The sequence below is a fragment of the Bufo bufo genome, chromosome 3, assembly GCF_905171765.1.
Source record: "Bufo bufo chromosome 3, aBufBuf1.1, whole genome shotgun sequence".
NCBI lineage: Eukaryota > Metazoa > Chordata > Amphibia > Anura > Bufonidae > Bufo > Bufo bufo.
Window position 1 is genome coordinate 388,802,893 of NC_053391.1, and position 16,536 is coordinate 388,819,428.

At 45.0% G+C, this 16,536-nt stretch overlaps 1 protein-coding gene across 2 annotated transcripts in view; it reads right to left on the reverse strand.

The window, feature by feature from the left end:
* The window catches only part of VPS53 (VPS53 subunit of GARP complex), a 175,439-nt gene that overhangs the window by 80,700 nt on the left and 78,203 nt on the right, over window positions 1-16,536 (reverse strand). For both annotated transcript variants that reach the window (XM_040424767.1, XM_040424768.1), the window contains 3 exons: window positions 6,345-6,423; window positions 3,893-4,036; window positions 935-1,077 (listed from right to left, as the gene is read on the reverse strand). In XM_040424767.1, the coding sequence (XP_040280701.1) occupies window positions 935-1,077; window positions 3,893-4,036; window positions 6,345-6,423 (366 nt within the window). The remainder of the gene's footprint in view (window positions 1-934; window positions 1,078-3,892; window positions 4,037-6,344; window positions 6,424-16,536) is intronic.

Below are 16,536 nucleotides of genomic sequence, written 5' to 3' on the forward strand. Positions count from 1 at the left end.
TTTTTATGTTCACAGACAGTGTGAGGGCTTGTTTTTTTGTGGGGTCAATCTTTGGTTCCGCTTTGGGATATAGATTGCATTTTATCATGTTTGTGAGGCAAGGAGACAAAAAAAAGTAGTTTACATTTTTTTTTTTTATTTGAAATGTGTTCTAAATATTTTTCTTTGGGGACTTGAAATTCCAATACGTCAATAATATACAAGTATTACTTCAATACTATACTTGTCAGCTACACACTGACCGTAAACCTATTAGACACTGCTTTGGCAGAGCCTAATAAGCTTCAGTAGTTAGGCCTACTGTTGCCATAGCAACCATCAGCACCCTGCGTTCACAATGGTGGGGTGAAGATAGGGTAAGAGTCAACCAACACTTAGTTGCTACTGACCGCAGAATCCAAGTAGGTAAAGGAGACCTTTCACCTTTCCTAACATGTCTGTTTTGTTAACTACTTTAATTCCCTATATAATACAAATTCTGGAGCGTCTATTCTTATGATTTTAAGTTGTGCCATTCTTGCTAGAAGTTCTGAATGAATTGCTAGCAGTTTGCAATGAAGGTCCATCTGGGTGTGTGTCCCTTCACATTCTGCCACTGACAGCACTGACTGGATAATGTCAGACTCTGCAGGCACTCATTCCCACCTGGTGGCATCCTGATGGACCATTATAGCAGAGTGCTGGCAATTCATAATAGTAATAATAGAAGATGAGCACATCAGAGGCATAAGAAGAGATGCTCCAGAATTGGTAATACATGGGGAATGCAAGTAGTTACTGAAACATACATGTCAGGAGAGGCTATAAACTGCAGCTGCAACAGTAAAGCACTGACAGTCTGGATGTGCAGTTACGTAATTTTTGCGAGAAGGGGCTAATAACTATTTTAGAAAATTGAGGAAAGCCAGATGATTACTTAACTTTTTGAACTTACCTGGTTATATGACAAAACTCCACAGCAATGCGTTCAGTCATGCACCAGTCTGCAGGGAACATGCGACTATACTTTTCTTCATAGTCCACCAGCTGACGTTTGATCCAAGCGTAGCGTCTATCAATTTTATCAAGCCACGCGACCTGACATGTAAGCAAGCAGAAAAAATATGTGTAAGCAAGCAGAAACAGAATATTGGTAAAATTATGAAATTCGCCTTACTAGGACTTCCTCTGGCAATCACTGTTTAAGCGCGACAATGGTTTTGACATCCACGAACAAGCCAAAATCGGATCCAAAATTAAGCAGTTGTAAAACGCAGAAAATCGTTATAGTGCCAAGTGACCATTCTGGTCACTTAGTTAAAGGGGGTGTCTACTCAGGACAACCTCTGCCCATAAGCAGATTTACTGAAGAGGTCGTTTTCATATTGTTTTTGAAAGCTTGGATGGTGGGGTAGTCAATTCCAGAGTATGGGGGAAGCACAGGAGAAATCTTGTACACGATGGTGTGAGGAGCAGACAAGAGAAAAGCAAAGAATGAAGACTTAGAAGTGTCAAAAATTGTGTGGGGAGAATAGGCCAGAAATGTAAGGAGACACACCGTGGATAGCCTTGTAGGCCACTGCTAATACGTTTTCTAGGCAATGGGAGCCAGATATTGTCAGAGGGGGGAGGCAAAGGAGAAATAAAGGTAGAGGTAGGATAACCAAGTAGCAGAGTTGAGGATGGATGAAAGGGCAGAAGATTGTTAGATGGGGGGGCCACAAAGAAGGATGTTGCAGTTGTTTAGACAAAAATGCACTAGCATTTCTTTGTTGACTCAGGGTTGAAGAAAAAAAAGGATACAAAAAGGTTGAGCTGGAGGTGGCAGGACTTGGTAAGGGCTTAGATGTGTGGTTTGAAGGATAAGGTAGAATGTTATCACAAGGCACTGGACTATAAGGCCCCTTTCACACGGGCGAGTATTCCGCGCGGATGCGATGCGTGATGTGAACGCATTGCACCCGCACTGAATCATGACCTATTCATTTCTATGGGGCTGTGCACACGAGCGGTGATTTTCACGCATCACTTGTGCGTTGAGTGAAAATCGCAGCATGTTCTATATTCTGCGTTTTTCACGCAACGCAGGCCCCATAGAAGTGAATGGGGTTGCGTGAAAATCGCAAGCATCCGCAAGCAAATGCGGATGCGGTGCGATTTTCACGCATGGTTGCTAGGAGACAATCGGGATGGGGACCCGATCATTATTATTTCCCCTTATAACATGGTTATAAGGGAAAATAATAGCATCCTGAATACAGAATGCTAAGTAAAATAGGGCTGGAGGGGTTAAAGGGCTTCTGTCACCCCACTAAAGTGTTTTTTTTTTTTTTGGGCTAGTTAAATTAGTTATATTGCGATATATGAAAATATAATGGCGTTACTTACTTTGATCCAGCAGTTTCTTCCAAAAACGAAGTTTTATAATATGTAAATTAGGTCTCTACCAGCAAGTAGGGCGGCTACTTGCTTGTAGCTGCTGCAGAAAACCGCCCCCTCGTCGTGTTGATTGACAGGGCCAGCCGGGATCTCCTCCCCTGGCCAGCCCTGTCTGCATTTCAAAAATCGCGCGCCTGTGTTTATTCGGTGCAGGCGCTCTGAGATGAGGAGGCTCGTCTCCTCAGAACTCCCTCAGTGCGCCTGCGCCGATGACGTCTTCTATTTCGGTGATGTCATCGGCGCAGGCGCACTGAGGGAGTTCTGAGGAGACGAGCATCCTCATATCAGAGCGCCTGCGCCGAATGAACACAGGCGCGCGATTTTTGAAATGCCGACAGGGCTGGCCGGAGGAGGAGATCCCGGCTGGCCCTGTCAATCAACACGACGAGGGGGCGGTTTTCTGCAGCAGCTACCAGCAAGTAGCCGCCCTACTTGCTGGTAGAGACCTAATTTACATATTATAAAACTTCGTTTTTGGAAGAAACTGCTGGATCAAAGTAAGTAACACCATTATAATTTCATATAGCGCAATATAACTAATTTAACTAGCCCAAAAAAAAAAAATCACTTTAGTGGGGTGACAGAAGCCCTTTAAAAAATAAAAAATAAACATCTCTTCTGTCTTTAACTGTGAGCAATAGGACCTTTGATGACATCACTACGCTCATCACATGATCCATTACCATGGTGATGGATCATGTGATGAACGCAGTGACATCATCAAAGGTCCTATTGCTCACAGTTAAAGACAGAAGAGATGCCGGCTGCGCGAACAAGTGGATTAAGGTGAGTTAAATTTTTATTTTTTATTTTTTAACCCCTCCAGCCCTATTTTACTATGCATTCTGTATTCAGAATGCCATTATTTTCCCTTATAACCATGTTATAAGGGGAAATAATACAATCTACAGAACACCGATCCCAAACCTGAACTTCTGTGAAGAAGTTCGGGTTTGGGTACCAAACATGCGCGATGTTTCTCACGCGAGTGCAAAACGCATTACAATGTTTTGCACTCGCGTGGAAAAATCCCGCATCTTCCCGCAACGCACCCGCACCTTTTCCCGCAACGCCCGTGGGAAACCAGGCTAAGACTGGGGAAAATATGGAACCAGTAACTGTGATTGAGAGTTCTGGGGGAGCTGAGTGAGATGATGACGTTGATTTACTTTATGTGGCGTTTTAGAAAGCAGAAGGAGAAGGAGGATTAATAGAGAAGAGAAATGGGGTCCCGGTAGAGAGCCATATACAGAGCAATATATATACACAAATACGCCACCGCAGCAAATATACTGTAAATACAGACTGGAGCTGCAGTGCTGGAAACAGTAGGGACCACATTGTGAGTACACATTCTTTTATTTTAACACATTTAGGTGCTCTGGAGAACTTAAAAAATAAGTTGGACAACCCATTTAAGTACTTTAGGCAATATAAGTTACTCTTCATCAAGAACAACCAAAGGCATACTTACATCTTGATTTTCTTGGAAGAGGACAGAGTATTCAGACAGATGCTGCCTGATAAATTTCTTGATGATCTCTTGTTTAATCCGTACATCCAAAACATTGGCTACCAAGCAGGCATCACGTAGAACGTTACTGGGTCCCCCTGATCTCTAATTGAGACAACAAAAAAGCTAAAAACGTAAGTATTGGTTCATTTAACTGGAACTGCAAGCAAAGTTAGAAGCTATTTACTAGATTTGTAAAACAAAAAAAAAAATAATAACATTTTCATTCTATAGTGCTGATTTAATCTGCATGATGTAAATAAAACACAGTTGTTTTTCCTCGGCCATCGGTATGTTGTAACTAGACTAAACATACAAGACCTCAGATGGCCACCATGGCCGATTGCGGACAAGAATAGGACATGTTCTATTTTTTTTGGGCGAAACAAAACTACGGATGCAGACAGCACACTGTGTGCTGTCCACATCTTTTGCGGCGCAAAATTTCAGAATGGATCCAGACCAATTTATACGGTCATGGGTACACATCACATTTTTGCCCTATGTTTAACATCTATGTTTGGGGGGGGGGGGGGGGGGGGGGGAAGCAAAAGCGTAGTACACAACTTTTCCATCCTGCAGAGTCCAGCAAAAAAAACTAACAAAAAAACCTTGTAGGGTAACATACGGTACTTTAAAAAAAAGTGAAACTATGCCAACGGGCACTACTGTATTGCATCCATCTAAGACAGTCTGCCTATTTTTCTTAAAGGGAGTCTGTCACCTCCATATGGCCATATACAGTGCTTACATTGCCCTATAGCACACCTATACATAAATGTAATGGTACCTTTGTCTTTGTCTTTAGACTCGCAGAAGCTGGAAAAACGAACTTTGATTGATATGCAAATGAGCACTCACAAGTGCCCAGGGGCGGCATTCACTGTGTTGGTGCCCAGGCTGCCCTGCCTTTTTTCATTGTTCCCCGCCCCAGCCTCTGCATATGCCCGCCCTCCTACTCCCTTGCGTCATCCTAAGGTCCGGCCGAGATCCCGCGACTGTGCACTGCCTCGCCGGACCGGAGCATGCGCACTGTGATGCCCATTGTTGGCACTGCATCGCTTTAACTACTGCGCATGCTCCGGCGAACTGCTGGTTTTGCACCGTTCACCGGAGCATGCGCAGTAGTTAAAGCGATGCTGTGCCAACAATGGGCATCAAAGTGCGCATGCTCCGGCCCGGCGAGGCAGTGCACAGTCGCGGGATCTCGGCCGGACCTTAGGATGACGCAAGGGAGTAGGAGGGCGGGCATATGCAGAGGCTTGGGCGGGCAACCATAAAAAAAAGGCAAGGCAGCCTGGGCACCAACACAGTGAACGCCGCCCCTGGGCAATTGCGAGTGCTCATTTGCATATCAATCAAAGTTCGTATATAGATAGATAGATAGATAGAGAGAGAGAGAGAGAGAGAGAGAGAGAGTCAGGTCCATAACTATACACCACCACAATGGATTTGAAATGAAACAAACAAGATGTGCTTTAGGCTACTTTCACACCTGCGTTCGGGTGTCCGCTCGTGAGCTCCGTTTGAAGGCTCTCACGAGCGGCCCCGAACGCATCTGTCCAGCCCTAATGCATTCTCAGTGGACGCAGATCCGCTCAGAATGCATCAGTCTGCCAGCGTTCAGCCTCCGCTCCGCTCAGCAAGCGGACACCTGAACGCTGCTTGCAGCGTTCGGGTGTCCGCCTGGCCGTGCGGAGGCAAACGGATCCGTCCAGACTTACAATGTAAGTCAATGGGGACGGATCCGTTTGAAGATGACACAATATGGTGCAATCTTCAAACGGATCCGCCCCTTTTGACTTTCAATGTAAAGTCTGAACGGATCCGCTCAGGCTACTTTCACACTTAGAATTTTTTCTAAGTTATAATGCAGACGGATCCGTTCTGAACGGATGCAAACGTCTGCATTATAGGAGCGGATCCGTCTGAGCAGACATCAGACGGACCCGCTCTGAACGCTAGTGTGAAAGTAGCCTTAACTGCAGACTGTCAGCTTTAATTTGAGGGTATTTACATCCAAATCAGGTGAACGGTGCAGGAATTACAACAGTTTGCATATGTGTCGATGTCCCAATATTTATGGACCTGACTGTATCTCCCAGCTTGCTCTGGCGATTTGCATTTTGGAATGTCATATGTACCTCAGGTTATGTACAGACAGACATAAGAAACAATGTAGCAACGCTGTTAGGAGGTGTGTCTGATGACAAACTTGTAAAAGGGTATGAAATATCAACCAACAGAATTGTGAATGCAGCTCTAGAAAATAAGAAAAGTTGTAATTTCTGACAAGTGCAAGAAATGCAATGTCTCTGCAATGTTTCTTAGATTTCTGTACCACAAACATGAGCATGTCCAAAATGTCTTTAGGCATCATTATTGAATAGAATGGCTTTCTGAAAATAATTACCTTAGTGCCCTGTGATGGAAATGCTTCCTCAAAATCCGCTAGTATCTGTTGCCCCAGTTCAGTCTGTGCAGCTTTAACCCTGGCAAGAAATAATTTTTTACGATTAATGTGAATTGTATGGCAGTTCTATTGTCATTTCTATTAGCTGTACTGCATTGTGCAGAGGATCAGGATACAGAGACATGGCTGTAGGGAAAGTGACCAAGCATGTGAAAAAAAAATCATTGTTTTATTTATAGATGAATATTTAAAAGTTACCTAAATGAACACAAAAGGTATGCAAAATGAGGGTAAACATTAACTCTTAGGCTCCATTCACACGTCCGCAATTTCGATCCGCATTTTGTGGAACGGAATTGCGGACCCATTCATTTCTATGGGGCAGCACTCCGGTCCGCACTTCCGTTCCGCAAAAAAAAAGAACATGTCCTATTCTTGTCTGCAATTGCGGACAAGAACAGGCATATTCTATTAGTGCTGGCAAAATGCGGAACGCACATTGCCGCTGTCAGTGTCTTGAGGATCCTTGGATCCGCAAAAAACGTTGCGGACGTGTGAATGGAGCCTTAGTCTGCCCATACACAGTCATGGGAAAAATATTACAAATTATAGATTCTACAGCTCTTTTTTGAATACACACTTGGTTTTAGCTTTAAAACTGCATCTGAAAACCTGAACAAAACCCGGCCGTGTCCAGCCAGCCAAAATGAGAAAACTCTAGAAAGTAACAATTCAATATGATTTCCCAAGAGCATATGTCAGAAGAACATTCGAGTAAAGAGTCACTGCACTTTCAAAAACTTTTGATATGTTATTATGACATTAAAGGCTTTGTTTGGTGGGGGTTTGAGTGCCGAGACCCCCACTGACTAATAGAACAAGGAGAGAGAAGCACTCAACCAGCACGTGCTCTCTTCACTGAAGAAGACGGACTCAAGAGGGAACCAAGAACATCTAATCACCTCGTCTCCGGCAGCGAGAAGAGAAAATGCATGCATGTAAGCACTTCTCTCTCTTTGTTCTAGCGATTGGTGGGGGTATCAGCACTCAGACACCCACTAATCAAAACCTTGGATATGATTAGTGGGTGGAAGACGTATGAAACGTTTTTTGAAATCTCAGTGATCCATTAATTCAAATCAAGCTTAAACAATGGTATGTCCTTCAGAATCCTATCATGGAAGACAATAATGAGCTTGAAAGTAGTACTAGCAATTACTATTCGGGCCATCTAATTAAAGAAATATACTGTAGTATTTATGAACAACGGCTGAAGTGTTAATATCATCGATGAGAGTCCTAGTGAAGTGCCACTCAGTAAATTTAAGTATTGCACATGCCATAAATAGATGCACAATCGGTGTACTCAGAGGTCTAAGAATGGGACAGTTGTTGGATGCAGTGGTCACATGCCGCACACCTGCATGTCACCAACACTGTGATGTGCTGGTTCACTGCTAAAGCCAATCACTTTCCTTAGCGTTAGATCACTGAGGACAGTGATTGCCGACAACGATCAGGTGCCATATACCAGCAACCTACCGCTGCAGTTTATAAATAAGCTGGAGGACAGGACCAGCGTTACAGTGAACGGTGCTGGAGAACATGGTGAGTATATGAGGATTTTTTATTTCAGGCCATTGGAGGGCTCGTCTGATATTTTTAGTCATCTTGGACAACCCATTTAAGCCTGTAACAGATGCCACACATACTTAGCAAATACATCCACTATTTCCCTAGAATTCAAATGTCTTTATTTTCATAAAAAATTTCTACTATATGATTATTATCCTCTGACCATTAATAAGACAACAAACGACCCTGTGACTTGGTCTTAAGTCCTCAAGCTCAGCGTCCATCCTCATACAGAATGTCAATTGAATGCACCAATTTCTCGACTTGCAATGCACTTAACATTCAATCATTTCAACTTAGGATGACCTCTCATGGGCGATGGTTAGTTGATTCCAGGCTCAATTTACAATGCTCCCGCATACTGGCGCACAGTTGCAAATTCTGATTGGCAGGAATATTCAGCAAGTTATTTGCAGACCACCACTTAGATGCCCCTGGGCAGCAGCGGAAGTCCGTGGCACATGCCTGGATGTCTGGAATATACAGGCAATCAGCATATGTTTAACAGCAAATCAGTGTGCTTTACAGTGCACGGTACTGGGAACACTGATTGGGTGAGTAATGTACTGTACCTGCTGTAGAACGGCATTGTGTGCAAGCCTCTGGTTACTGTCTAAGCTGCTGGTAATGCAGTCTACTGTAGTAAAAGGAGAGCCCCTGTACATTTACAGTACAGTGTAGAAAAACCCCAACCAGTGCAGCACTACACTTTGCTTTAATCCTTTTTTTTTTTTTGGCAATGACCGAAACCAAATACTGTACTCGTACTTATTTTCCATAGCATTAAAGGCTATGTACACCTTTGGAGTAAATTTTTGTTTATGATTGCATTTTACTCATCTTTGGATAAAAACCATATTTTCAATTGGCCTTTATTAAAAATATTGAGCCGTTCGGTCACAAAGGGTTAACTGTTTTTCTAAGTGTGTGACTGGTACTTTCACTTTGTGCCGGCCATCTAATAAATCTGGTCTCTAAACTACTCATTTAAGCCACATTCTTATCAGTAAAATAATAACGGAGCTATAATTAGTGTTTATAATGTCAGAGAGCAGAGATAAGGAGCACGTCAGCTCCCCAACTGATAGAAAAGAGAGAAAATCCAGAGGCTGCTACTCGCTCATCTTAGCCATGTACGGAAAAAAGGGCTCTATATTTTTAATAAAGACCAATTAAAAAGCCGGAATTAGACTTACCGGTAATTCATTTTCCACGAATCCACCATGACGGCCCAGAGAGATTGACCCCTGACCTCTGTAGGGGCAGGAACAGAGATAGGTTTAAAAGGACCTCTCCCACCACCATTCACCAGTGAGTTCCAGATTATAGTGCCACAATCACCAGTTAACAAGTGAAACCACAAAGTGTTTTTTTTTTTTTTTTTTTGGTATTAAGTCATACCAAATTTTGGAGTAAAATGTATTTTCGGGGTGGGATATCATGCCGTCATGGTGGATTCGTGGAAAATGAATTACCGGTAAGTCTAATTCCGGCTTTCCACTTCACCACCATGACGGCCCAGAGAGACATAACAAATTATATACGTCTTAGGGTGGGGCAATGGCCTGTAGGACCTTGCGACCAAAAGCCAGGTCTGAGGACCTGGATAAGTCAAGTCTAATGTTTAGTGAAGGTATTTACACTAGACCAGGTTGCAGCCCGGCATATTTGATCTAGGGAAGCTCCTGCTTTTTCAGCAAAAGAGGCCGACATGGCTCTCGTAGAGTGAGCCCGAATGACTTCTGGACAACTGATGCCTTCGATCTTGTAGCAGTCTGTAATAGCCTGTTTTACCCATCGGGCAATGGTAGATCTGGAAGCTGCCTTCCCCTTATTTTTACCACAAAAGAGCACTAGTAAGTTGTCCACCTTCCTCACGTCTTTAGTGACCTCTAGGTATTTTAGCACTGTTCGTTTAACGTCCAGGGTATGGAAACGTTCTTCTCCAGAATTCTTAGGGTTTTCACAGAAGGAGGGAAGGATGATCTCCTGGTTCCTATGGAAGCTAGTTACTACTTTTGGTAAAAACGTCGGGTCTAGCCTCAAGGTGACACGGTCGTCCTGTATTGTGAGGTATGGTTGTCTTATTGACAATGCCTGGATCTCGCTCAATATTTTTGCTGATGTTCTAGCAATAAGAAAAGCCGCCTTCTGGGAAAGATGCTTCAGAGAACTTGAGTCCAAGGGTTCATAAGGCGGACCTGTGAGTCCGTTAAGGACCGTGTTTAAGTCCCAGGTAGGCACCTTTGATTTGAGAGAAGGTCTTAGTCTGGCTGCAGATCTCAGGAATCTTTGGATCCATCTATGGCTGGCTAGTTCGGAATCGAAATATGCACTAAGTGCTGAGATCTGGACTCTAAGGCTGGGTTCAGACCTGAGCGTCTTTGATATGCGCGTTTAACGCGCGTTTTTGACGCGCGTTTTTGACGAGCGTTTTTTGCAATAGTAAACGCGCGTTTGACGCGCGTTTGTGTGATTGACTGCAATGTCCTATGGCCACAAACGCGCGTCAAAACGCCCCAAAGAAGCTCAAGTACTTGTTTGAGCGTAGGGCGTTTTACAGCGCGTTTTTCAGCGCTGTAAAACGCTCAAGTGAGAACCAGGGCCATAGGGAAGCATTGGTTTTCATGTGTTGAGCGTTTTACAGCGCGTTTGAACGCGCTGTAAAACGCTCAAGTGTGAACCCAGCCTAAGGGTAGAAGGACTTAACCCAGACTCTAGGCCCTTCTGCAGGAAATCCTAAATCTTCAGTATATTCGGTCTGGTTTGGTCTGGGGCTTCGTCGCCTGACCAGGTACAGAACTTTTTCCAGATCTTAAAATAAATGGCGTTTGTCACCTTCTTTCTGCTGGCCTTTAAGGTGGAAATAACCCTCTCAGAGAGCCCTCTACGTCTTAGAAGGTTGGACTCAGGATCCAAGCCGAGAGACTGAAGATTTCCGGATGGGGATGGAGAACCGGCCCCTGGATCAGGATATCTTTCGTCTTTGGGAGAATAAAAACTTCCTGAGAGGAGAGTTTGGTTAGAACCGAGAACCAGCTCCTCTTGGGCCAGTACGGAGTGACCAAGATTACTCTGGCTCTGTCCCTGATGATTTTCTGGAGAACCCTTGGGATTAATGGGAACGGAGGGAAGGCATATGCAATGTCCCAGTTCCAGTGTAGCAAATAGATCTACCAGAGGGAGGCCCCACCTCTGGACGATCAGATTGAAGGCGTCCCTGTTTAAAGACCATTCCCCCTGGTCTATGGTAGTCCTGCTGAGGAAGTCCGCTGCACAGTTTAGGCTTCCTTTTAAATGAATCGCAGATATCGACCTTACGTTCTTTTCCCCCCAGAGGAAGATCTTTTTGGACAGACCCTCTAGTTTCTGAGACCGTGTGCCCCCCTGATGTTTGAGGTAGGACACGGTCGTTACATTGTCTGAATAGACCTTTATATGTTGATTTCTTAATTTTGGAGCGGCTACCTGTATTGTCTCCCAAACTGCCCTGAGCTCCCTGTAGTTTGAAGACTGAGCTGCAATACTTTGAGGCCAGTCTCCCTGGTAGAGATCGGAAGAAATTTTTGCGCCCCACCCCTTTACGCTGGCATCGGTATGAATAAGCACTGCTGGGGATTTGAACCAGACCATGCCCTTCGTTAAGTTTTTTGTTTGAAGCCACCACCGTACTGAGGATTTTATGTGGCCTGGGATCAGGATTTTCCTGTCCAAAGAGGATAGATTTTTGTCCCACTTCCTTAAAAGCCAGGACTGAAGGGCTCTGTAATGGGCCTGGCACCAAGGGACTGCTACTATGCAGGCTGTCATCTGACCTAAGAGACTCATCGCTTCTCTGCACGAGAAGGATCGACGTCCCAGGAAGGCCCCGATAGCTGACTGCAGGTTCTGAATTCTTTCTACTGGAAGAAAGGTTGTTAGTTTTTCTGAATCTAACAGAACCCCCAGGAATTTTACCCTGGTCTTTGGAACTAGGGATGACTTTTTTAGGTTTATCACGCACCCCAGAGATGTCAGAAGGGAGCAGAAGATGTCTCGGTCTGCTATAGACTGATCTACCGAGTTGGAAATGAGTAGAAAGTCGTCTAGGTAAGGAACGACCGTCACACCCGAGACCTCAGGGAGGCGACCATCTCTACCACCAGCTTCGTGAAAATCCTTGGGGCTGAGGCCAGCCCGAAGGGGAGAGCCACGAACTGGAAGTGGTGAACAGACCCTCTGTGATCTCTTATTGCAAACCGCAGGAACCTTTGAGACTGGAAGTGAATAGGAACATGATAGTATGCGTCCTTTAGGTCGATTGTACAGAGGGACGCATCCTTTTGAATTAAAGGAATGGAGGAATATAGAGATTCCATCTTGAATTTTTTGTAGGTAACAAATTTGTTTAGCCTTTTGAGGTTTATGATCATCCGGAAGGAACCCCCCGGTTTCTTTACTAAGAAAAGGCTGGAGTAGAAACCCTGCCCCCGTTGAAGCTCGGGAACAGGAATTACCACTCCCAAGTCCCGGAGGTTCTGAACCTCCCTCCAGATCTGGCTGTGCTGACAAGGAGATGGGTGGTGAGAAACCAGAAACACATTTGGAGGGGGGGGGGGGGGGGAAGATAACTCTATCCTGTAACCGTTTCTGACAAGATTTTGAGCCCAGAGGCTGGGAGAAGTCTGTTGCCACTGAGCAAAAAACTGGGATAGTCTTCCCCCCATCCTGGCGTCACTGTTTGTCACCTCCCTTGTTTTGGGGATTGAGGAGGAAACCTCTATCCCTCCCCCCTTTCGGGTAACTCCAACGTCCGGATTTACCCCTACCACGAAAGGAGCTATTTTGGGAAAATTGGCTACGAAAGGAAGTTTTCGTTTTAGCGGTCTTCTCTTCAGGGAAACCTTTCTTTTTATCTGTAGCCTTCTCAAGGATCCTGTCCAGTACAGGACCAAACACATATTCCCCTGAGAAGGCTATAGAACATAACTTCATCTTGGAAGAGATGTCACCCGACCAAGATTTCATCCAAAGTGCCCGTCGGGCAGCATTGGACAAAGCGGCGTCCTTGGCTGAGAACCTAATAGTCTCTGCAGAGGCGTCCGCTAGAAAACCCGTGGCGGATTTTAGTAGGGGAATAGTATTGAGTATCTGGTCCCTAGATGTTTTGTTAACTAGATGACCTTCTAATTCATTCAGCCATAGATACATAGACCTGGCGACTGAAGTAGCAGCTATGTTTGTCTTGACGCTAAACATGGCAGCCTCCCAAGACTTTTTTAATAAACTGTCAGCCTTCCTTTCCATAGTGTCCCTTAACTGACAGGAATCCTCAAATGGAAGTGAGGTTAATTTATTGAACCTTGGCCACCTGGACGTCAATTCTAGGAACCTCGTCAAAAATCTTAGAATCTGACGGGTCAAACACAAGGCGGTTCCTGAACTCTTTGGAAATTCCCAGTTTCTTTTCAGGATGGGCCCATTCATCCATCACCATTTCCTTAATGTTTTCATTTATGGGGAAGACCCTGGAGCGTTTGATCTTCAATCCACCAAACATCTCCTCCTGAACCCCCCATGGTATCCCTGACAGCCTTTAAAAGGTCACGCATCTCACTGGAGGAAAATAAATATTTCCTAGCGTCCTCGACTATCTCGCCCTCAGATAGGGGGTAGTCGTCCTCTTTTTTAGAGGATGAGGCATCGTCCTCTAAATCCTCGGAGTCAGAAATATCCGCCATCCTGGGCCGTTTAGGTGGGCGAGACCCCCCGATATCCTCACGGAGGGAGGCCAGGGAAGACTTAACCTCTTCCTGAATCATGGATCTGAACTCCTGAATAATTGAGGGCTGTTCCTCTCTCACTAATTTAGCGATGCAATCCCTGCAAAGTTTTTTTGTATAGTCATCAGGGAGCCGGATGGAGCACTGGATGCATCTGGCGGTCTTCTTTGACTTTTTTAAAGGTAATTTGGCCTAAAGTGAGAGAGGCAGTCCATTAAATTATGCCAGTCAGGTATAGGAGCATTATATAGATGCAGTATACCCGCAGACCCCCAGGGGGAGGGAACAGTGAATACACTAGGGTGTGCACACCTACATACACCCCCCCCCTCTGCTATCTGTGAAGCTGCCGCTGCCCAGGTGGGCTACTCACGCAGGGGCGCTCTGAAGCGGTCTGCTCCTTCAGCTGCGGCTCCTTTTGCTGCGGCTCTTTCTCCCTCTCCTGGTCCGACATGTCCGGTGGGCGAGTGATGCAGAGAGCGCAGCGGGGAAGAGTGCTGGGAGCATTTTTGTAGAGGCCCCGTCTACTTCCGGGTTTCGCCGGCAACCCGGAAGTGACGTCAGACACGCGCGACTGCGCAGAACGTCCTTCCGGTCGGCTCCCCCACAGGGAGGTAGGCGACCTGCAGCAGCTCAGGGCAGGCTTCCCTCCGTAGGGAGTGTGACCCCGGCGTCACCCTGCCAGCTTTGGAACTAGTCCGCCGGAGAGCAGGGGACGCTTCCCAGGATGATGGACCCGTAAGGGAGGCCACAAGGACCGCCGATGCGATCACCCAGGTACCTAAGAAAATAAAAAACGAGGTCCACTTCACCTCCCTGAAGCCAGAGAGGACTTTTCTCTGTCCTGGCCGCTATAGGGGCAGGAACACACTGGTGAATGGTGGTGGGAGAGGTCCTTTTAAACCTATCTCTATTCCTGCCCCTACAGAGGTCAGGGGTCAATCTCTCTGGGCTGTCATGGTGGTGAAGTGGAAAAAAAATGTTGTTTTTTTTTAGCTCAAAATGAATACAATGCAATAATTTAAAAAAATTGCCCCCAAAAAGTGTACATAGCCTTTAAAGGGGTTGTCAGGCTTTTAGTATTGATGACCTATCCTCCGGATAGGTCATCAATATCAGATCGGCAGGGGTCCAACACTTAGCATCCCCGCCGATCAGCTGTGCGAGGAGACAGCGCTCACAGTGAGCATGTGCCATCTCCCATCCTGTTCACCAATGCTGTCTATGGCAAAGCAGCAGTGGACAGGAAGAGAGATGGCACGTGCGCACTGCACGCACTGTCTGTTCATACTGCTGATTGGCAGGGGTGCCGGCTATCAGACCTCCCGATCTGATGTTGATGAGCTATCCTGAGGATAGGTCATCAATAGTAAAAGCCTGGACAACCCCTTTAATGTTTCAACATACAACGGGTTGATTTGATAATTGGGATCACAGTACTAATAAGGTTTTACTTGTTTCTGGTTACTTTGTAAGTATTACTTGTATGTTTATGCAGATTTTATACAGCTTATACAAGAAACAAAAAAAATCTAAGCAACATATAAAATGTTTAATAGAGCAGATTTGTCGCCACATTTTTACCAGGTCTATGTCTGCGTGCAAAAATAGCCCCTTTAAGCAGTTATATAATATAATACTCTTTGTTTCAGAGAATTAGCATTCATTTCATACCATACATAATCAATTCAAGGCTTAAATGTATCCACATTCTAGAGCAATACTGATCAGTATTTTGGAGGACAGTCAAAAAACTTATTTTGGAAGAAACAAAAATGTACAAATTATGCTTCTTACATTTTATATCAATATCAGACCTAGTATTTGGACTAAAATGTAATTCCATTTGTTGAAATTTGGAAAACAATGTTTATGCCAACATATTTTGTCACATACCTTTTCACAACCGTATATTACACTAAATCCCCTAGTCCATACTAGTACATCCAATAGAGAGGGCAGATCATAAAGTGGGGTGGACCACTAGCTACTAACCACCCCAAATGTAGCACTGTGCATATGTGCAAACATCCCGGTGGTCACAGGTAAACTTCAGAAGGACAGCAATGCTATTCATTTCTTCCTTAAAGGGATTCTGTCAGCAGCATTAACGCTATAGCGATATTTATATGTGCCCATTAGTCTCCTTGCTGTGTTTAAAATTATCCCACTGTTACTGCTCTGTGTGTGTTAGATTCTTATAAAAAACGATCTTATTGATATGTAAATCACCTCTGTCAGGAGCCCAAAGGGTTGTCCCACGATATGTTGGAGCCCAGTCGCGCCCATCGATCCGGAGCCCAGCACCGCCTACCACTTGCCCCTCAGTGCCATAGTCTCGCACTGGCGCAGTGGACACTGTAATCTGCGCCCGTGCAGACTACTGGCACCGGCTTCGACGAGTCAACTGCGCATGCGCATATGAATATCGCTATAGCGTTAATCCTGGTGACAGAATCCCTTTACTATCCTTCTTTCCGCAAATCCTATTGTGTCCAATATTACTATTAAAACCGAGAAATACCAAACGAAATTTTCTCTCTGTGTCCCAGGAGACCAGACTTTTGTCCCACCTCCTCCCCATAGTCCTATGACAGGCTGTAAAAGAAGCCCTCTGCCCTGCTACAGTAGGACAAAAAAGATCGTTAAGTCCCTCCGCCAGCCACCTACCATAAATGGAACAGAACAGAAGACGACTAACGCCTGTGTTCTCTGCACGATTTGTACAAGACCAGGGCAGGGGACTTCTGACACCTCTATTTTTCAACAATTCAACTCCGACTCGAACCACCCAA